The following is a 23,810-nucleotide window of genomic DNA, read 5'->3' as shown; positions in this document are numbered from 1 at the left end:
AGTCAGATTTATAATAATTAAATAAATCTTAAACTGATTTTAAACTCTGTTTTAAAAATTTAAAAGAGAAGAATATCAAAGCTGATTATTTATCTACACTGAGTTTCTACTTATATAAATATATTCATAATAATGAATTGACTGATTCAGCTGTAAAAAAGAGTGTAGAATTAAGCAGATCTATTCAAAAAATTATATTCTAATCTTTTATAAAGAGAAAGATAAAAGAATCTTATTTAGATAAGTAAAATAAAAGTGTAAGAAATCCCGCTTCTCACGGATTCTTTACCCCTATTCCTATCTCTCACATAATCAATAGAGTTAGCAGCCCTTGACTATACAAAACTATATAGACTGAAGTTCATGAATACTATTCACAACTCAGCTTAAATGCTATTATACATTTAATCTCTACATTTTATCTTTCTACTGTGAATACTTCTAGTAGTTAACAGTATATATCATGTCAAGCTGCAAATATCTGAATAATTGCCTGTGAGCACTTATTCTTACATTTCAAGCTCAGTCAGCCAGCAACTGTCTATTATAACTGAAAGAATTAGAAACTTGTATACTTCAATCTCTGTGAACTCTACTGCAGACACTTAGAAGCAGTCATCTAAATCATGAATAATCTTTATAAAAGAAGTCTTAGAGAACTTATTAATCACTTATAGAATATTATTCTCTATATCTGTGACAGAGAAACTCTCTGAACTCATAAATAAATTAATCTTAGTGAAGAACATTCTTAAGTATCTTCTGCAGAATCAAGCTATTTTTCTATAAGAAATGCTTACTGTCTGTAAACAGTCTTAAACTAAGTCTCTAGACATAATCTTCAGAAATATCTATAAACTGAAAAGAAACTTTCTTAAGCTGTAATCACTTAAGATTACTTATTGAATCACAATCTATAAAAGCTTTTACAAGTTTGTATTTGAAATTGACTTACAAGCCTGACTGTGTAATATAAAAGATGAAGAAGCTGTTATCTATGTAATAACAGATCTCTACTACACTGAAGTCAAGAACTGACTGAATTATCTAGAGAATGATTATAAGAGATTCTACTAATCTATTCTCAAGATCTATCTAGAGAATAAGTTGAAAGACTTTATAAGCTTAACAGAGAACATCTGAGCTGTAATCATCAATATTAGAAAAAGAGGTGAGAAATCTGATGAAGACTATTCATTATATTTTATAAAATTATAATATGAATTAGAGTCTGTGAAAACAGAGCCCTGAAACAAGATCTGAATGATAATATTTATAAAGAAGCTGAATAAAGATATGCAGAATAAGCTCATTGAGTAAGACTCTAAGTTCTTGACTCTGAAGAAACTGATGACTCTCATTCATCACTTACAGATCACTGTGAGAGTCACAGATCTGTGAAGAGTGAATTATCAACTGACTCTGTAAGAATTAGAACAACAGAGAACAGATTTATCAGAAAAAGATAATAAGATATAGAGAGATTTATATCTGACTGCTGAGTAGAAAGAGAGAGCTTTATACACTTCTGTAAACAGAGTGTATAATAGAGAGACTAAGAAAAAGAGACTCTATTTTATCTATTCTAAATTAGAACATCTTCATACAAACTGTCTGAATAAACTAAAATAGAAATTTGAGAAGTTATAAACAGAGTCAGTAACAGTCTTCTTAAGAGTCTTGAAACTGATATCTGAATCTGTTACTCTTCTGATGAAAATACTTACTTACAGAGAGAGATCACACTGCAGTACTACTGTCTCATAAGTATGAAAAGTATTAATAAACTCAGAATCTCAGGTCACTGTAGTGTTTCTAAAACTTGTGAAGTGAATGAACTGAATAATGAAAACTGAGAATCTGCTCTTATAATAAGCAGAGTGTGAGAACTCAGATCTGAGAGCTGAGAGACTTATAAGAGCTATCTTTGAATTACAAGATCTCTCTGAAATCTGAAGAAGATTTGCAGAAACTGTAATTATTATGAATATCATAGATAATATATACTTAAGACTTGTATAGCTTCAAAGACACAATTCACATATAGCTGTTTATAAGTCAGCTTTATACTTCTGATCAGTGTTGATAGACTCACTTATAAAGATAGAATCAGTTAATACTGTAGAGTTAATTAGAGAAGACAAGTTCATCTATATAATAACTTTATAAATGTCTGAGAATCTTGCAGTCATGAAAACTGAGTTTCAGATATCAGAGAAATACTGAGATCTTATAGAGATATTCAGCTCAGTAAAGACAGCTGAGCTTTCTTCTCACTATGAGAAGAATCTGATAATAGATTTTATAGAAGAGTAGAAACTCTTCTGAAAATTAATCTATAAGCTCTCTTATTATAAGACAGAGATCTTGCAGATCTATATAAAGAAGAATCTGAAGAATGACTTTATCTGATCTTCACAGATCTCTGTGAGAGTCTCTGTAATATTCATGAAGAACAAGAATAAAGATCTCAGATTATGTATAGACTACTGTAATCTGAACTTCAAGATAATAAAGAGTTACTACTCTCTATCTCTGATTAAGAATGTGATTAATCATCTTATAAGAGCTATCATATTCACATAACTGAATATGATTAATATATATACACAGCTATGAATATAATCTGAGAATGAATAAAAGACTGTCTTTAAAACTGCACTGAGATTGTTTAAATATCTAGTGATGTCTTTTGATCTGATTAATATTTCTACAGTATTTCAGTCTTTTATAAATAAAATACTTCATACATTTCTGAATGTCTTCATAATAATATATCTGAATGATGTGATAATGTACTCTGTGAAGAAGAAAGAACACACTGAGTATATATGAAGTGTGATAAAAGTCTTAGATGAGACAGAACTGTATATTAAGCTTATAAAGTACAACTTCAGTGCTTATCAAATTAATTTTCTAGAATATGTAATCACTGCAGATGATATTCAGATGAAATCTTCACAGATTGAGACTATTCTATCATAACTGAAGCTAACTAGTATTTATAAGATTCAGATCTTTGTAAGCTTTGTGAATTTCTATAGATGATTTATCTTTGCATTCATAAGAATCTTCTTGACTCTTACAGACATACTGAAGAATGAAAATAAGAAGAAGTCATTCTATAAACAGAGAATAAAAAGATTATTGAGAAGAAAGAGTTGTGAGAACTTTCTTATCTTAGAAGCTTACAGAGTCTTTGTAAGATTGAAACAGATATTTATAAATACAGTGATACTGTTTCACTTTAATCTCTTACTCTTAATCAGATTAAAGACAGATATCTTCTTCTTTACAATTTCAGAAATAGTCTCATAACTACAGTTAAATGAGAACTAAGTTTCAGTGATCTTTTTCTTACAGAAGATATAACTTATAAAGATTAACTATGATATTTATAATCAGAAGCTTCTTACAATAGTGAAATTCTTTCATCACTGATATCACTACTTTGAGAGTCTTGTAACAGTAATTACTGTTAGAACTGATTATAACAGCTTATAATAGTTTACTTTAATCAAGAAACTCTCACAGTAATAGATTCACTGAACTCAGAGATTGAGTGAGTTCTGATTCAAGATAGAATATATTAAGGAAATTAAGAACTCAGTGAACAGACTCTCTCACAGATTAGACTATATTAAGAAGATCAGAATAATAGATACAGAGAGACTAGAGAAGAGAGAAAAGCTTTACAGAATACTTGAACTGAGTGTTATAAAGAGATTGACTGAAGAGTCTCTTAATTCTCTGTAAGAGAAGAGAGAGAAGAGAGAAAAGAAGTCTGTATAACTACTCTCTATAACACTGAGAGTCAACACTCTGAGAATCTTTACAAGAATTCTTGAAGAGAGTATCTATAATCTGAAGAGTTTGTAGACTTTGAGAAGTGCTGCAGAAGACCTGATATAAGAAGAAACAGAGTATAAGTCTTTATAAGATCTTCTATTCAGATTGTCTGAACTGCAACTGAAGAATAAATATACTCAGTATATTCAGAAACTACTTACAGCAGGGATTAATTCTACAGAAATAAAGAATTGAAGAGACTTAAATAATCTCTTATAAAGAGAGAACTGAATTTATATATCTGTGAATAAGTTTCTATATATAGAACTTATTAAAAGGTATCATGACTCTTCTCTAGTAAGTCATTTTATAGATACTAAAACTCATGAGTTGCTTATAAGAAAATACTTCTGACTGAAGATATGAGAACTTATAAAGAAGATAGTAAATTCTTGTATTATTTGTCAGAGTTCACAGATAGTGTGATTCAGACTATATAAAGAACTTACTTCTCTACTCATTTCATAGAAACCTTGAAAATAGCTAGAAATAAATACTCTTATGAGTCTCTCTGAAAGCAAGAACATATATAATGCCTGCTTTGACAGTGTACTGATAATAGTGAATTACTTTATCAAGATAACACACTTTATACTCATCTGTAAGAACTTAAAGTTAAAGAATTTAACTTATATCTTCATCTACAATATGATTCAGTTGCATGAATTATCTATGAATATTATCTCAAACAGAGAATTAATCTTTATAGAAGAGTTCTAATCTGATCTGATAATTATACTGAAGATTTTATAAGATTTAAGCATGACTTTTTATTAACAGATAGATAATCAGATAGAATATCTAATGAGTATATTAAAACAGTATCTGCAGTGCTTTATTAATTACAATCAGAATAACTGAGTATATTAATTATTACTTATAATGTTTATATACAACAACTTAAAACATGTCAGTATAGATAAAACTCTCTTTGAGATACTCACTGAGACTTATCTGCAGATGATCTTGATAAACTTATGAGAGTATACTATAGAGTGTGATAATATCTGTGAATGAGCTGAGAGAATTCAGAAGATCTGAAAGAAAGTCTGTGAATTCTTAAGAAAGACTTAAGAGTATCAGAAGAGATACTATGACTTTAAGTATATTATAAAGAGTTTTAAGAAAGATGATAGAGTCTGACTAAGTCTAGAAAACATCATCATTTAAAGATCTAGTAAGAAGCTGAATCTCTTATAAACAGAGTCTTATAAGATTATAAAGAAAGTTAATTTATAGTTTTATAGATTAAAACTGTTATCTGAGTTGCAGATATACAATGTTTTTCATATCTCTTTACTCTGTAAATATAAGAAATTCTTAGAAGAGAACTCTGTGACTTATCACTCTATTTATAAAATACTAGAGAGTGAAAGAGAATATCAGATCAAAGAGATTATTAACTCAGAAAAGTAAGATTATAAGCTCTGATTCAAGATTCAGTGATAAGAATATTCTGATAAGATAAATAAGTTTACTTAAGAATTATCTGAGTAGATAAGACATCTGCAGAAGCTGAGACATGACTTTTATACTATGAATTCTGATAAGTCAGAATAATACAGTCTTTGCTAAGAATCTGATTGTAATAAAGATATTAATACTGTTATTTATAAACTCTAGTCTATAAGATGATGAGTTTCTACTGAGATGAACAGTTCACAGTGTATACAAAGAGAAGAAGAAATCATACTCTTATTAAAGCTAAAAAACAAGAAAATAAAAACAGAACTGTGAACATAATTTAGAGATTAATAAAGAAAAAACAAAGAAAATTCACACTTATATTCTTAATATCTGTAACATTTAACTCTCTTATAACTATCAATTTCTTTCTTCAAAGAAGCAGAAAGTATCATATCTATAATACAGATAATTATTACATTTAATATGAAGATTATCAGAAATGCACAGACTTCAGAGAAGCTGAACATCAGAGTATATATAGTTATAGCAGAGTCTTAAGAACTGACTATCTACATATATGATTAAATATCTCTTACAAAGCTGTATTCACTTTCTCAGTTATACTGAAGTATTCAGCTCAGAAATAATTAAGATATAAAGAGAAGACTCATCTGTTCAGATTAACTCTCATTATAAATTCATAATATTCACATTATCTTAATTACTCAGATTTTACAGGTATCTGAGAACTCATCTCTTATTGATAATAAAATTGCAGAAATGTGCTGCAGTGTGAGAATTATTGATAGAGAATCTAGACATATTTGCATATATCTGATCAGAGATTGTGTGAATAGAGAGAGAGTGATTGTAGATCTGTAAGACTGTAGAAGATACTGATAAAATCAGAAGCTTTACAAGAACTGTTAGCTAGAATCTGTAAGAAATTACTTATGAGAAGACTTACAGTAAAGAGAGAGACTGTACTACTTGAAGTTAGAGACTGATCTGAGAGAGATATAAGATTAGCTGCTGATCTGAAGATCAGATGCAGTAACAGAGCTGAAGAAGATAAAGACACTATTATGAGTAATAACATCTCTGCTTCATCAGTTAGTAAAAAGTAATTAGAGAAGTTATAAAAACACTTATAAGAAGCTTAACAGTGATCAGATATTATTTATAAAGATATTAAAATTGAAAAAATTTTTATTCTTGAGAAGTTCTTAAATTAATATATAGATATTATCAGAAACACTTTCTCTCTATCATCTGAGTGAAAATACTTTATGAATAAATGAGAATACTCATAGTTTGTAGAAATAAGAGCTGTTATAGAAAAAGAGCAAAGAAGATGAGATTCTATAGACAGATCTGAGATATTTATATTACTCTAAAGAGATTTACTTACACTATGAGTAATCTCATAGAATAGTCAGATTACTCTAATAAATAAAAAGTAATTATAAATCACAGATCTGAATCTTTCTATATAATTATAAAGAGTGATTACAGACTGTGAATATCTTAATTCTACAATTCTATAGAGTTAATGAAAGAATGAAAAATTCCTCACAATTTCACAGTATTAAAGAATAATGATTTATGAGAATGAGTGAGAGATTAACTTATAAATAGTTCTCTTTAATCAGAGTAATCTCACAGAGAGTAATTCATCTGTAAAATGAATCTATATAATAATTATACAACAATCTTATGAAAATAATTAAGAGTCAACTGAAACTCTTCTATATGAAAGATATAAGATGAATCTGTGTGATAGTCAGAGAAGAATCTGTAGATTATAAAGAATCTTATAGAATAAGAAACTAAGTGACAGACTTTTTTTTCTTTATAATAATAAGAGATTTTTTCTCACTGAGATTTTTTATAAATATGAAGAGTTTTTAGTGAGTATTACTGCAGTGCTGAGCTGATTCTATGAAGTCACTCAGTGAAAGACTTTATAAATGAAGCCTTAGAGAGAAAGAAGTATATAAGAAGTCTCACTTCTTGTGAATTCTTTATCTCTATTTCTATCTCTTATATAATCAATAGAGTTAGTAGCTCTTAACTACATATAACTATATAGACTAGAGTTCATAAATATTATTTATAACTCAGCTTGAATGCTATTATATATTTAATCTCTACATTTTATCTTTCTACTGTGAATACTTCTAGTAGTTAATAGTACATATCATGCTAAGCTGCAAACATCTGAATAATTATCTGTAAGCACTTATTCTTACAAAAAGCTAATAGAAATAAAAGAAGAGTATATATTATTCAAGATTTAAAATAAAATTTAAATGAAAATCTTATTTAATTAAATATAAAAAGAAAATATTCTTATCTATAATACAGCTGAAACTAGAATATAACTATTTTAAATCTTATATATAAAGATTTATTAATAGATTTAATTTAATAGAATACTTATTCTATAGTATAAATAAGAATTCTGAGTATATTATAATACACTGTATATTATATAATAGTCTCAGAGTTAGATTGAAAGAGAAGTATAATCTAAATTAATTAAATATAAGATTTTTATTCTTAACTGAGATAGAAATTAAATACTTAATAGACTTTCTATCAGAAACTGAAACAGCTGTAAGAAAATAACTAAATTCATAAATATCTGAATATGAAGAGAAGAAAATTAATCAGATATAATCTATTTAAATAGCTATATACTATCTTTTAATAATTTATTTTATTACAGTCTTTTTTTACTTTATTTTTTTCTTTCTATTCTTTTCTATCTATCTATTTAATATATCTATCTTTAAGACTGTGTTCTCTTTTCTTTTATCATAATATTATTAAATAATTTCAAAGTATTAGAAGATGTTAAAATACTGTAATTTATAAACAGTTTTTATATTCTGAGCTGAAATTTTCTGATTTTATATATCTGAAATTAATGAATGTATAATAGTTAACTTTATAGATATAGAAAAAACCCTGAGAACTAAAAGTTCTCAGATAGATGTCATAGTCTCTGACTGTATACATTTATAATTGAAGAATAATAATAATAATAATCTATCTACAAGAGCATAATATAGTGGTGGGTCACGTGATCTAGTGGGATCGCTAACCGCAACGGCCGTAACGGCCAACATTAACCCTATGTTCTTCCCGTATGGCTATAATGTAGCTAGCTCCTCCCACACGAATACAGGAGATTTATCATCCCACAAGATGGGATGGGTATAAGCTATTCAATTTTACATTCGTTTAATAATAATTAGTAAACTACCTAGATATATAAGCCTTCATCATAGGAATAGTAGTAGTGTCCCAAGCATTTCCCTCGTGTCTAGTTCATCTGTCGATGTCTCATCTAGGCCGTTCAGTTGTTCTAAAATGAGGCATTAGCTCCTGCGAGAAACTGTTTGGTAGAAGTGGCACTTTATTTAACATACCCTGCAATGTGGTTTTTACAATAGCCAAGTCCTCATCACGGTCTGAAAGGAGAGATTTGACCTTCGCCTTCGCTCCGTCATCTTCGGCCACCAACCACGCCAGGATGACATCAATTGTCTGCTTATTGTTAGCGATACCTCCATCTACAAAAGAGTTTGAAAATTGTTCTTCACACCTGCAAACAGAAGAGCCCTGCATCAAGGCGTCGAGAGAGCCATTCAAGACTCATGAGTTCTTGCTCTTCCGAGCTCATAGATTTTCGTTCCTGATGAATTAATTGATCAACTTCCGAGACTTTCGACGCGTATTCCCATCGCAGTTTAACCAGCTTCTTAATTTTCTCATAGTCTTTTTCCATGAATTTTGCAAGCGTCCGTATCCGACTGGAGGACTCTCCAGGAAGCAGCCGCAGGAGTGAAGAAAATATTCCCAGCAGGTGTTCTGTCGATTGGTGGTCCTGCTGTGCGGGGATTAGTTTTATCAGACATGGAAGAAATAATAAATATGGGATACGTACGTTTTTCATGAACATCCCAAATATAGTTCCCAATAAAGCCGCCTCGATAAGCCGTTCACAAACGGAGGCACCCCCTTTCCCGCCAACGGCATGACTAAGGACGCGCAACGCCCTTGGCTTGCTCATTTTGCCTTCTCTTAACATAATCTGCGCTAGCTCGACACCCTCTGCGTCGATAAATTTTGCTTTTCCTTCATCCTCATCTACCAAACAGGTAAGGCAATTGAAAAGATTCTCCACATATTCTTCTTCGTCAGAATCCTTTTCAGGGTCGAGCTTTCGGTACATGCTAAGAAGCTGCAACAAAACATCTACCAGGTTATTTTCAAGAAGTCGTTGCCTGTTTTTGACGGATGATTGAACCAAGATTGCAAGAATCTCGGCGGCGTACTGCTTATTCTGTGACACTGATGTTTCTTTCTTCTGTATTCGACCTTTCAACCATGGTATCATATCTGGATCTTGGCCGATTTTTTCGGAGATGGGTAGTTGCGATGCGAAATTCTCAAGAACGCCTGTAGCATGTGTGTTAGCTTCTCGAAGCTCATGTTCAGGATTATTAAAAATCTACTCATGACGTGATAAACCCCAGCTCGGTCCGCATCGTTCCCCTCGTCAAGCCTCGCAAGATTTTGACTTAGGAGGGCGATGACATCCGCATCCACCTTCAAAAAGTCAGTAAAAGTATCTTCCCTGGCAGCCTAAAATGGGCCTTACCATAGCAGCGACCAAAACATCCCACTCTTCCTGCTCGGCCTCGACATCTTCATCAGTCAATTCGCCTAGAATCTCGATCGCGTCAATTGCTATATCCGTGTTTTCGTGAGACAATAGCGAAACTAAAGAGCCGACGCAGCCCAAGCTGGCAAACTCTTCATACAGGTCTGGATGTTCTGACAGGATCGAAAGGGACTTGATATCTGCATCAAGGTCTGCTTCCGACTCCATAAATCTAAGTGACATATCATTAGAATATTAGCCCCACAAGGTGATGGAGTGGAAGTAGTACAGCCAATACACTCACTTTTGCGGTTCATTTTCAAACTTTGCGCGAAGTTCTGCATTCTTAGATATCTTCTTCTCAAAGTTCAGCGCCAATCGTCGTAGCCACGCGGAGTCGATTTTCTCCGGCTTTAATTCGGCCAGGAGTGTGGATATTAGCTTGTTGTCAAAGAGCGCAATTCACAAATTAAGGACGAAGGGTAGAATTTCGCTGTGCTCACTCTGGTATCTCCTTGATCTAGCTTTTCAACAAAGTCTAATGCGCCAGCCGTGTCGCGCGATATGCCACCACCAAAAAATCGCCCTTCCTCGTCATCTAGGATATCCTTGTCCGGGTTGAAGTCCGGTGGGAGCTCAGGACCAACTTGATTATCCTCGTCAGGAGCGTCTTCTACGGCAGCCGCCCGACTACTGCTCACATCGCCGTTGGCATCTACTTTGGCGCTTTTATACAGTGCGCCTAAAGGGAAACGGTTTCAATAGTTAGACGCTCATGTTTGTTTGCATGCTTATAAGATCAGGTGGGAGGCATTGGCGAAAACGTACTGGCATCACGCAAAGGTTCGGATTTACGTTTAGACGGTAATAATGGCTTCTATTCAGTTTGTTAGTACACTGGCTTTGAGTCGTCAGGGCGTGCAAATACCTTGAATAGATCATCTATGCTGGCCATAGTAGGGCGTTGGAGTTAGCTGGAAAATAGGGAGATGAACTGACGTGTCAAATTTCAGGATGTTTCAGAATAGACGCAAGGAACATTAGAAAGTATGAAGCTGTAAATTGACAAACAAGAAACCAGCAAAGTGCAGGACGCAGGCTGTTATTCTCTTCTTATATTTAACTCTGGAAGCTATCGGTTTGAAGCTCCATAGTCAAACTACGTCACGCGACACACACCAACGGCGCAGTTGTGTACAAGAAGCTTTCAAGGATTTTTCTCCATCATCACCAACTCGCCCCTCCACATGACAGGTTTTCTCCCAGCTATCTCAGTATAACAATAATATTACCGCCCAAAAGCAACCCCTCATCTGTTTCCATAAACAATACATCTCGCAGAATGGCTCCTAAGCAGCGCGTCATCGTACAGTCCGGCTCAGCAAAGAAGCGTCAGCCGGAATCGGGCCTCTCTGCCGTTTATCACAACATCACATCTCCTGATAATGCCTCCGTTGTGAAAAGCGTGGTGGTATTCGGGGTAAGATTTTGTCTAACAGAAAATGGCCCGGGAAGTCCTGGGCTTTTGCAGTGGAATTCGGCTTTGGCTAACGTATAAATCTTTGTCGGATAGGCCGCCGTCGCATTCTTGCATAGCAGTCTTAGCGAACTGCTTATTCCTCAGTAAGTCAACCGGCGCTGTTCTGGGGTTAAAATGGCCTATTTCACGGTGCTGCTATATTTTTGCTATTTTTCAATCCATGTTTGCGCTGCAGAAAGAGAAAAGGGATATTTTTTAAAGCTCTCGAAAACACGGGGAAAGCTCGAAACTTGGAGGGAATAGCAGCATCATATTTCTCCACCTCCGATAAAAGGCATTATTCGCTATCTGTGCTACATTCTAATATCTTCTTACTCTAGATTGTAATCAAATACCGATCTCCGATCTCCGCCATTTTCCCCCGTTTGCGCAACCTCCCTAAACCTCCCTCCGAACATCTCACCAGATATCACTCCCTTCTATCCTCCGACGAAACACGTAAATACATGAATACTCTTCCGAAGTGAGCGGTTGGCCATGAATATATTTCCCTCAGGAACGACTTTTGATTATTGGCCTTTTATTGTACGATAATATATGCACAACCGAAGTTGAGAAGCTGGATTTTGTCCTGCGACATATCTTGGCATCGTTTTATTTTATTTTCTGATTATACTCTGGCTTCTTTGAAAGTCACTATAATAGGACCATTTGATTCCGCTCAGCCTTTATCAAAAAGGGTTACAGGGGTAGGAGCAGCACTGGAGAGACCACAACCCAGATCTTGTATTAACGGTTAGAGAAAGGGGATGATCATCTCAGCATATTTCCAATGTAAAGTTCTTGACTCTGGGTTTTGCACACTCAAATTCTTATGGGTGGAAGGGAGTTTCTGTTTGGTGTCCACATATTTTACACAGCCATGTTTTTAACATTTTTACTTTCACAAATATTTCATCACCCGTTTTCATGCTAGATATCCTGCTCCGGAGTTCATTAAAAATGCCAGCATCGAAATCACGTCGCAAAAACTCACAAGATAACATCCGTTTCAACTACAAAATTCCTCCTGACCGTCAGGCTTTCTTCCTCAAAGCCGAATCCTTCTCGATCCATTCTGCCGCGACATCCTTCCACATATCATTCCACCTTGACAGCGGTGGCCGGCGTTCCATAACATCCTCCATTGCCCATGCCATTCTAGCCCGGTCGAGTGACTCAGAGACTTCGTCGTCGAGACAAATGATATAAAATTCCCCCTTGCCCATCTTGTCATACATATACCTTGCCACCTGCTCAGGCAGCCATGCACCCTTTGGTTTCTGGGTATCGGGCAAAACACCACTGCTTCCCGCCATGGAAGTGTACGTCCACCCGGGAATGAGGAGGTGTGTAGAAACGTTCTTGTTCGGGAGGAGATCGTGACTGAGGTGTTCCGCAATGGATTTCACGGCAGACTTACTTGCGTTGTATGCTGGATTTTGCCTCCCGGCGGATTCGTAATGCCTTGCTTTGAGCCGGTAATTATGATGGCTCGCGGCTCGTCGGCTGAGGCGGTAACCACTGGGAGGAATACAGACAGTACATTTACGACACCCATGAAGGTGGTGGAAAATGTCTAGGATGCATATATACGGGCGTGTATACAGATTAGCAGTAGCACCCCCATAATGGACATCCGCTACTGAAGAGTAGTGATGTCAAAGGATAAAAAAAAAAAGGTAAACCACAAACCTTTTGGAAATACTCCGAATCCTCCCAGGGCATCCCCGGGACTTTCGGCTTAAAGTTCGCGCCTGCATTGAGCATTAACAGATCCACCCCACCAGGAAACATCTCTCCGACTTTCCGCGACAGATATTCCCAGGAAGCCAGCTGACATCCATGATATGCGTGAGCGTCTTAGCCGTCGGAGTGTCGCCCAGGATCGAATGGGCATGGGTCAGGTTATCGGCGTGGATATCTACGAGAATGAGGTTCATGCCGTGCGAGCGGCACAGCTGGGCCACAGCGAACCCTATCCCGCTGCCCGCGCCTGTAATCAGAGCGGTGGCGAAATTTGGTTAACGGTGTAAATGTTCCAGCTTGAGAGGGTTGCGATGAATATGAGAGAGATCCATTTTCAGTCTCAATTAACCAACGTAAACCTTGACGTCAGTAATTAGTAATGATGAGCGAGAGTGAGTGGGAAACGATTTTGCTAAAATCTACGGCAGTCTATCCCTAGTCTGGGGGCGAGACCAACAATTAACGTAATCAGGCACCTAACGCTCGTTTCCACCATCAATTACAATCAACTTCGAATGTTCATATCTCAATGAATATTCTTTATACTCTTCTCTACATTCATTACAACCTATACATTCATTAATATACTCTATTTATTATAGAAAAACCAACTTTTCCATGTAAAAAACACTGTAATGTGACTAGACTGACCGTGTGACCGTGTCTGGGACCAGGACCAGATTTTTTGATAGTCCTATTACCAATTCGACTGATCCCATTACACAGTTTTAACATTAGATAGTAGTCCCATACTGTCTCAGTGAGACTTACTGTCTACTCTTGTGACTTGTCATATTTTTCAAATGAGACCATGATTTCCACTTCTCAATTTAAATTATTTTTATTACTTTAAATAACTTTAAATCTCATTTGATTTCATTTTAAGATCTGATATATAGTCACTTTGTATATTTTTTTAATGACTAGTTTCAGTGAGATTTATATCAAGAAATGTATAAGATCAGATTAAATGAGATTAAATATGAAATTCATAATTCTAGCAGTCAGTCTACTTATTACCAATTTGATTAATCTTATTACACAGTTTTAAGATTAAAAAGTAGTCTTATACTATCTCAGTAAGACTTACTGTCTACTCTTATTATATTTTTCAAATAAGATAATGATTTTTACTTCTCAATTTAAATTCTTTTTATTACTTTAAATGACTTTAAATCTTATTTAAGTATTACTAAAAAGTGTTACTTTTTAAAAAATTAAAAATAATCTAAAAAAAACCTTAAAATATCTAAAAATAGTAACTTTATACTAAGAATGAGATTAAATAAGATTAAATGAAATTACTTTCTTATTTTTTCTAAGTCATGATTTTATTTTAAGATTTGATAAAAAGTTACTTTATATGTTTTTTTAATAATTAGTTTCAGCAGAATTTATGTTAAGAAATGTATAAGATCAGATTAAATAAGTTTAAATATAAGATTTATAATCTTAGCAGTCAGTCTATCTGAGACTAGAATCAAACTTTATAATTATTATATTATCTAAAAGCATTACTTCTGATCATAATTTGTATTTATTACATTAATCTTAAATTACTTTATTTCAAATATTAAAGATTTCGGATTCACTTGTTAAATAAAAATTTAGTTTTAGATAAAGAATATATTTGAATTCTTAATTACATTTTTATTCTGATATTATTATTGAGAATAATATTAAATAACATTATAAAATTATTTCTTACTTATATAGTATTCTACACATAGTTCTCATTTGTTAAAAATTCAATAGAGAGTATTAGAGTCTATGCAGTTTATTCATATATACTTATTCTTTTTATATAAATCTTTACTTTTTTTAAAAAGTACAGTCTTAATATTATAACTGTTCAGTGAGTAGAGTATCTATACTAATAATACAGCTGCTTTTTACAAAGTATAGATGACAAAGATCAGATATTCAGTGAATTAAGCAGTGATACTTACATCTAGACTGACTGCTAAGATCATGAATTTCATGTTTAATTTCATTTAATCTGATCTTATACATTTCTTGATGTGAATTCTGCTGAGACTAATTATTAAATAAACATGCAAAGTGACTATATATCAGATCTCAAAATGAAATCATGACTTGAAAAAAATAAGAAAGTGGTCTCATTTGATCTCATTTAGTCTCATTCTTAGTATAAAGTTACTATTTTTAGACATTTTAAGGTTTTTTTAGATTATTTTTAATTTTTCAAAAAGTAACACTTTTTGATAATGCTTAAATGAGATTTAAAGTCATTTAAAGCAATAAAAATAATTTAAATTGAGAAGTGAAAATCATGATCTTATTTGAAAAATATGATAAGAGTAGACAGTAAGTCTCACTGAAACAGTATAAAACTACTATCTAATGTTAGAACTGTGTAATGAAATCTGTTAAATTGATAATAAGACTATCAAAAATTCTGGTTCTGATCTCAGACACGGTTACATAATCAGTCTACTTACATCTTTAATTAAGATTTTATAAATAAGTTATATTTAACTTTAATAATGTATAATGATGTAGAATAGTACTTTTAGAGATAATATAGTATAGAATAGTATTTATAGTTAAGAAAGTTAACTAATATTAATTAGAAAGAAGCTTCAGACTCTGTTTAAAAAGAATGTGTTTTTATAAGCTTTTTATTATTATTATTATTATTATTCTTCAATTATAAATGTATACAGTCAGAGACTATAACATCTACCTGAGAACTAAAAGTTCTCAAGGTTTTTCCTATATCTATAAAGTTAACTATTATACATTCATCAATTTCAGATATGTAAAATCAGAAAATTTGTAAGAAATCCCGCTTCTCACAGATTCTTTACCTCTATTTCTATCTGTCACATAATTAATAGAGTTAGCAGCCCTTGGCTATACATACCTAAATAGACTGAAGTTCACAAATACTATTTATAACACAGCTTGAATGCTATTATACATTTAATCTCTATATTTTATCTTTCTACTGTGAATACTTCTAATAGTTAACAGTATATATTATATCAAGCTGCAAACACCTGAATAATTATCTATGAGCTGTGATTCAAAGATTGCTTGAGCCAGCGTACAATTACAGGCGTACGCCGGCTTCTTATATATTGTAATATCGTATACTAAATTAATTAGTGGCCACTATGGCCCTCTTTACACTCGTAAGCAAGTTCAGAAGCAGCTGTGTTATTATTCAACAGTTGTACATTCTTCTGAACCACATTCTCCCTCACCAGATTCAGTCACGCCCATGTGACCATGTCATACACTCTAGCTTCATGCAGATTAGCTCATCACTAGTGTTTCACAATTATGTGACCTATCTCTGATTCAGCTAGCATTTCATATACACTCTCACAAAGAAACTTTCACTATATTACATTACTTATTCACTAACTTTTTTCATTCTCTAATCATCTTCTTCATCATTGTCATTATTAAACATCATCATCATCTTATTCAAGATTACTGCCTCTCTTTCTGTTCAACACCTTCTATTTATTTATCTATCACATTGTATGCATTTCTGATGATGACCTCTCATTCTCATAATAAGCATCATTGTAGTGCTCATACCAGGCAGTTCATTAGCAGTAAGTATAACATGTTATGAAATGTGACTGAACTTATTTATCTTCTAACAATCATCAGAATGTATTATCATGAATGACACATCTTCTTCATCTTTTTATACATTCTTGACTGTTTTTCTTCTCAGCAGCTTCTGATTGTATTTTCTGACATAATTTTACATGAATATAGATGCTGATATTTGTTTTTATTTGTATAGAATCTTCACATATTGACAGATCTATATCTGTCAATGATAGTAAACTCAATGTTGAATCATTGATTAAGAACTTGAAGAATATGATAATGAAGAAATTGCTTATATCATGTATAACTGAGCCTCTTATATCTCTTTCTGCTTCTTCTGTTTCTTTCTCTACTACTCTCTCTTAATCTTCTACATCTATCTCTATGTCTGATTCTCCTGCTTCTACTACTTCTGTTTCTGTGACTCTTACTTCTGCTACTTCTGATTTTACTGTCTCTGCTTTCATTATCAGCTCTTCTCATTTCAAGAAGATGTTATATAGACTTAATGAATTACATTTCTCAGTATGTACACTCTCACTCTTCTTACTGACTCTCAGAACAATTTATTATATAAAGACTGTATATAACACAACTATCTGAAGCTCAGTCACAGATATCAATTATTATATTCATTTTAAATATTTATAATAAGACAATTATTCATTTATATTAGAGAATTATTCCTCTTCTCAATAGTATTAAGATTATAAGTCTTTTTCTTTTTCATCTTTTCTTTCTGACACTGATTTTTCTATTCTTAGAAGAAATCATTATAAGTTTTACTGTGCATGAAGTCATGATATTTATAGATATTAAGAAACTTTTCATAACTGTAAAGTTCAACATCATAGAGATATTCACTCTGATAAATTTCTTCAGAATAATAGATCTGTATCAGTCTATTCTCTGATATCTGTTATTTAACTTTATAATGCAGGTGAAAGATATCTATGTTTTCAGAAATGAGAATGTAAATATTGTACTTTTTTACACTCATGAGTATAAGACTCATACATCTTGTCTGAAATGTTATCATAAGAATGAGCTGTTCACACACTGTGTTCTGCTTTCTATATTTTTCTGTGTCTCTCTCTCTCTTTCTGAGAAGTCTCATGCATGTTGTAATTATGTGTATAACTCTAAGGTCAGCAGATGTTCATTCAGTAACTGTTCTTATGTCTGATTTTGCAGTTTTTATATACTAATAATGATTCTTAGTTACTTCAGTATCAGAGACTATTCTAATTGAAGATGATAATATCACTGAGATTACTCTCTTTCATTCTCACACTTCTTTCATCACTTTCTCTTCCTTCTCTGCAGAGAAGGTTGTGTGCACACTGAGTTATAAGTGTTCAGCTTCAGATGACTCTTATCATTATTCATTCAGTTCTGCATCTCTCTCTTTCATTTCTTCTGTCTCTATTCTCTCTGCTCTGGCTTCTGGTTCTGCAGATCTCACACTCTTCTTCAATTTCTCTACATGTATACATACATATTTCTATATTGATATTCCAGTCAATCTTGTGATAAATGACATTAATGTTGTACACAGAGTGATAGAGAAATCAGAGACATGTACAGTGTTATTGTAAGAGCAGCTTGTAGTTCTTGAATTTCTTACAAATCTTAAGTTTTGAGATTTTCTTTGTTTTTGATGTTTTTCAGATGATATAGCATTGAAAATAGATTAAACATGTGATATATGAAAATGAATGAGATATGTATGATAATATTTATCTTTTACAGTCAACTCTTACAGTTGATAATTAATTCATTATTTCTTTTCTTTTCTTATACTTTTTCTTTATCTGCTAGTCACTACTCTTACATAATCTCTATATAATACAGTGTTCAGTGACTAGGTTCAGCAGCTTTCATCTTTTATAATTCTGTCTTATACATTATACTGTCTCTCTTTACCTGCTCAGATTACTATAGTAAACAGCTTATCAAAACTAATCTCATCTGATCTCTGAGTGTTCTCAGAAATTGAGATGACTTGATCTCACATATCTATGAATGTTTCAGATACTTTATCCTCTATTATCTTCACAATTGAACTGATGTAAACAGTTGAATTCAACTCTGAATTTCTTTTTCTTCTATAATCTGATTCATGTGCAAATCTGCTACTTTGAGACTGCTCTTTATTATATTGCACTCACTATCTGCAGTGTATTATCATATGATCAGCTACAGTCTCATCACTTATTAAAGTGTGATATTCATCTGATTTCTTCATTTCTTCTCATTCTTTTCTTATAATTGTGAAAAGATCAGAATAAGTGAGATTGTCTAATTCATAAGTATCTATGATTTCTCTTACTTCATAAGACTTTTCAATTATAAGTCTTTTCTTTTTCAATACTGATGATAGTGCTGTAGATGATTATAATTTACTTAAGTCTTATATCTTTACTTTTATAAGTTATGAATCATTTATTAAGTTGTGTAAGACTCATTCCTCTGGTTCTTTCAATGCATATATTCTCAGAGAATGTGATTTGAGTATTTTATATAACTTAAATCATCTAGGTTGAAACTTCTCAGAACTCTCATTGTATATAAGAACTTACATTCTTATCTTCAGACTTGATTTCTTAATCAGTGAGTCTTGTATTCTTTTCAATTGAATTGCTCAGTTCAGAAGTAACTTGTTAGCTTTTGCACATGCATGACTGATCTCTTTCAATCTTGATTCTGCGTCTGTGACTGTTGCATCTGCAACTGCTACTGCTGCATTTATAACTACTGTTTCTGCTGCATCTGCAGCTGCTGTTTCCTCTCCCACCTTTTCTGAAGCATTCTTCAGAATGCGCGGATGCAATCCATACAACAGGTAGAATGATGAATGCTTGAAGACTGTATACTGTTGAATCCGAATGGCTAATAGTGTCTGTCTGAGATATTCATTTCATAGTCTCATAGACTTGCTCACTAGATATTTCATCAGCATATTGCTCAAGATTTCATTCAAGTGTTTCATCTTCTCATTCATTCACAGATGATATGACATTGTTCTACAATGTCTTATCTATAACTGGCTTATGAAATGCCTTATTACTTCTTCTATGAGATTTACACTCTTATCAGTCAGAATCTCATGCAGCATTTCATAGTTGATATAGATCTTATTATATAGAAACTTTGCTATTATCTTCTCTATCATCTCTGAAACTGCTTTCATAACTGATCAGTCACTAGTGTAATCAATAGCAGTGATTATTCATTGATCTTCATTTAGTATTCATGATAATATATCTATAAGATTCATCTCTCATTGTTTGAATGATTATATTATATACTTTATCTGATATTGTACTTTCTCATATTCTAATTCTTTCTTAGATTCTTTCACAACCTGACAATTCAGACACTTGTGAGTATATGTCTGAATATTCTCAGTCATGCTTGATCAGTATGCTCTTGATTTGAGTACACTCATGAGTTCAGAGCTTTCTAAGTGACTGAATTCCTTGTGTATATAAGTTATTAAGTCACATCTAAATGAAGATTCTAGATAGAAAGCTTTCATATAATCTAGATTGCAGTAAAGCACAACATTGTTTTTCAATTTTCTTAACTTAAAGTTCAGAAGCATCTCTTCTACTACTCTTATAAGACACTTATTATCTGATATCTTGTCATTCTTCAAGTGAGAGATCATGATATTCACTCATTCTGATTCCTTGCATTCTCTCAGTGTATTTAATATGAACTTCTCTTATATCTGATTCACAGAATTCTCACTCATGAAATCAGATCTGTGACTGATTGCATCAGATATCACAGTGTTCAATCTCTTTCAGTATTTAATATAAAGATTGTACACTTGAAACTTTAAGATTTAACATACTAAGTGTTTGAAAGATTTTATTATTAATTATAGATAGACAAGGCTTTCATAATCTATGATTATCATTGTTGTATATCTATTGTTGATATATCTATCTTATAACATCAGTATGTGCTTGATCACTAGCAATTTCTTTTCATACACTGAGTAATTGAGCTCAGTGTCTGATAGTTTTCTATCATTGTACATCACTGAGTGCAGCTTGCTGTTCTTACTCATCTGTAGAAGAGTATTTCTGATAGCTCATTCAGATATGTCTGTCTCAATATAGAAAGATTTATCACAATCTGATTGAATAAACACTGAGAATGTTATTATATGTTCTCTCAGTGTGAGAAAAGTCTCTTTGTATACAGTATTTCAGATGATTGAATAAAACTTCTTCTTTTATAGATTTGCATCTATTTCTCTTAAGAGATCTGAGAGTGATGCAGATATTCATACAAAATCCTTGATAAATCTGCAGTAATATGAGATTAACTCAAGAAACTGTTATATATAATATACATTTCTCAGCTGTGGTCAATTCACTATAACATTCAATTTATTCAGAATGGAACATATACAGTCATCACTCACTACATATTCTATAAACTTCAACTCTTTCATTTGAAACACACACTTGATTGATTTAATGTAGAGCTTATACTCTGTCAGAGTTGTAAGCACTTCATTGAGATGCTTCAGATATTCATCATATGAGTTTGAAAAGACTAGAATATTATCAAGATATACAAGATATGAGGTTTCATTCTATTTATAAAAAATTGTATTCATCATCATTTGAAAGATGACAGGCATATTTATCAGACTAAATAACATTGTCAGGAATTCAAACTTCTCTCATTGCATATTAAATGCAGTTTGCAGAACTGACAGTTCATCTACACAGATCTGTCAGTATTCTGAGAGAAGATCAATCTTCAATAGATATTAAGTGTTTTCAACTGTATTCAACTGTTGTTGAATCTGTGACAGTGAATATTCATTCTTGATTATAAGCTTGTTGAGTGCTTGATAATTGATACATATTCATCACTTCTCATCTGCCTTTTTCATGAATAGAACTGAAAAGCCTCACATACTTGATGAGAGTTGTATGAGACTATGTTCTAGAAGATCTGTGATCAGACACTTCTGTTCTTCAAGATACATTTGTGACAGAGGATATACATTCTGATTGACTGGTTTTACATCTCTTATGTCAATCTCATGTACAAATCCTTGTTTCAGCAGCAATTTCAGTGAAAGATCTGTTTGAAAGATCTTTTTATACTTCTTCAGAAGCTTCTTCATACACTTGTTCTTCTGTATATTCTTTATCTTGATTTTCTTCACTTCTGAGTCTCATATGATATACAGAATGCTTTCAAATGAGATCTTGTAAATTGTTCTCTTTGCTTGTTAATGTGTAAGCAGATTTAATTCTTCTATATCAGAGATATGAAATGTTCTTCTCATATCAGTTGATAGAATTGTATGAACTGTTTTCTTTCTATTAATCAACTGTATATAACATGTATATCATTGAATCTATGAATTGAATCTTTGAAATCAATCAAGTCTGAGAATAAGGTTGTATTTCACATTCTGCAGCTCTCACATCTAAATATAGCAAGATCATTCTCTGAAGTGCAAGAGAACTCTTACTCTTGCAGATAATATTAAATATCAGTTATCAGATAATCTTATACATCAGAGATTCTTCACTCAGCAAATCTCTTTCAGTCTTTGAACTATATGATTATTAATATATTGTATAGAAGCTTCTATATCTACTAACACTTTTACAGTTATCTCTCAATTCTTATTCAAGTGTCTCTTATACATTAACATTTCAGATCTCAAGGTATTGAGATAGGCATTCACTTCATCATTCTCATTCACATCTCATTCAGAAGCCTGCTTCTTCTTTATATTTACAGAATTCAGAGAATCATCTAACATGAGTATCTCTTTCACTTTGAAGACTTTTCATAGAATATCAGTGAGTATCTCTGAGCTCACTGATTCTGCTAGTTTTTTAACTCTCTTGCTTCTCTTGACTGCACACACTGTGTGCAATCTTTTATATCATGATTTTGATATTTATAGTTGAAGCAAGCTTGATGCTCACAATATCAAGATTTTCACTCAGAGAATTTCTTTTTCAGAGAATTCAGTGCTTTAGTGATGATATTCAGATCTAGATTCATCACATCTAGATATGTGACTTGTATTATAGAAGTTTGATTACTCATTCTCTGCTGAGATATACTCAATTATAGTATTTTCTGTCATAATTGACTCACTTATTTCTATATAATGAGAATGTTGTATACTTCTTTCACTGTGTCTGATTATAAGATTAAGCATTTTCATTCCACTCTCAACTCAGATGTAAGATCATGAATGAAGATCTATAAATAAAAAGATATTAAAAGCTCTTCATTCAATGTGAGATAGTGTAAGCTGAAGTGTATAAAGTATAATATAAGATTACTCACTTGTCTACACTCAGTAAAGTATTTATAATACTTATCTCATATATTCACTTTCTCAAAGTTATACAAGATTCATTTAAAAAACTCATTTCATATTCATGAGAATGAATATTACTTCAGATCTGTGAGATTCATCTTTTTATCAGTTATTTATAATAACTTCACTTTTCTGTATAGAAATACAGCAGATCTTAAGACTTGTTAAAATTCTGTTAACTGTCTATCTATGAGTTTATATTCAATCTGATAATATAATTACATCTGACTTAGTTAGCTGATTGCAGGATTATTTTTTCAGTCATCATTGAAGCTTAATAACTTCAGCAGATCTCTCAGCTTAATATATCTCATGCTCAGATTCTCATTCTGCATAGTGATCTCTGATAATATATATACTTCTGAAGAGATTATAAATGATCATAATAAGATCTTCAGATTCAGTATAGTTATCTATCTGTGTAAACATTTAATCTTCTGCTGCAGATCTAAGATCTGGTTTTCTCTATTCTTATTAATGATGATAATTGCATCAGTGAAGCTCTTCATTGTGAATACTTAATTCACAGTGAATATCAATTGTTGTTTGACTTTCACCTTGATCTGTCACTGTGTATGCAAGACCTTGATCTTATTTAAAATCCTCATATATATACAGAGCTTTAATTCTAGTTC

At 32.2% G+C, this 23,810-nt stretch overlaps 3 protein-coding genes across 3 annotated transcripts; 1 reads left to right on the top strand and 2 right to left on the bottom strand.

Moving 5' to 3' along the window:
• Positions 1-8,265: 8,265 nt before the first annotated feature.
• On the bottom strand, positions 8,266-11,657 carry BDBG_04690 (DUF1716 domain-containing protein). Its single transcript, XM_002624780.2, has 10 exons — positions 10,860-11,657; positions 10,760-10,808; positions 10,435-10,673; positions 10,236-10,342; positions 9,929-10,163; positions 9,783-9,876; positions 9,212-9,726; positions 8,870-9,154; positions 8,694-8,811; positions 8,266-8,629 (listed from the first exon to the last, which is right to left on the bottom strand). Exons 1-10 carry the CDS (start codon positions 10,884-10,886, stop codon positions 8,547-8,549), a joined length of 1,752 nt encoding a protein of 583 aa, XP_002624826.1. The 5' UTR covers positions 10,887-11,657; the 3' UTR covers positions 8,266-8,546.
• On the top strand, positions 11,274-11,798 carry BDBG_04689 (uncharacterized protein; the record flags this gene model as incomplete). Its single annotated transcript, XM_002624779.2, has 3 exons — positions 11,274-11,411; positions 11,505-11,554; positions 11,792-11,798. The coding sequence occupies 3 exons, from the start codon at positions 11,274-11,276 to the stop codon at positions 11,796-11,798; spliced, it is 195 nt and encodes a 64-aa protein (XP_002624825.1).
• A 689-nt stretch (positions 11,799-12,487) lies between these two features.
• On the bottom strand, positions 12,488-13,393 carry BDBG_04688 (short chain dehydrogenase; the record flags this gene model as incomplete). Its single annotated transcript, XM_031721791.1, has 4 exons — positions 12,488-12,814; positions 12,874-13,029; positions 13,146-13,207; positions 13,246-13,393. The coding sequence occupies 4 exons, from the start codon at positions 13,391-13,393 to the stop codon at positions 12,488-12,490; spliced, it is 693 nt and encodes a 230-aa protein (XP_031578659.1).
• Between the last annotated feature and the right edge of the window lie 10,417 nt (positions 13,394-23,810).

This window comes from Blastomyces gilchristii, assembly GCF_000003855.2.
Source record: "Blastomyces gilchristii SLH14081 genomic scaffold supercont1.9, whole genome shotgun sequence".
Lineage (NCBI taxonomy): Eukaryota > Fungi > Ascomycota > Eurotiomycetes > Onygenales > Ajellomycetaceae > Blastomyces > Blastomyces gilchristii.
The sequence above is the reverse complement of the archived record's forward strand: the minus strand, read 5'-3'. Positions and strand labels throughout refer to the sequence as shown.

Bases quoted from the DNA above. Each gene is read 5' to 3' on its own strand.
- BDBG_04690 (XM_002624780.2), bottom strand. From the start codon at position 10,886: ATGGCCAGCATAGATGATCTATTCAAG. The intron at 9,727-9,782 runs GTAGATTTTTAA...CACATGCTACAG, and splicing joins TGGGGTTTATCACGTCATGA to GCGTTCTTGAGAATTTCGCA. The intron at 8,630-8,693 runs GTATGTTAAATA...GCCTCATTTTAG, and splicing joins TGTAAAAACCACATTGCAGG to AACAACTGAACGGCCTAGAT.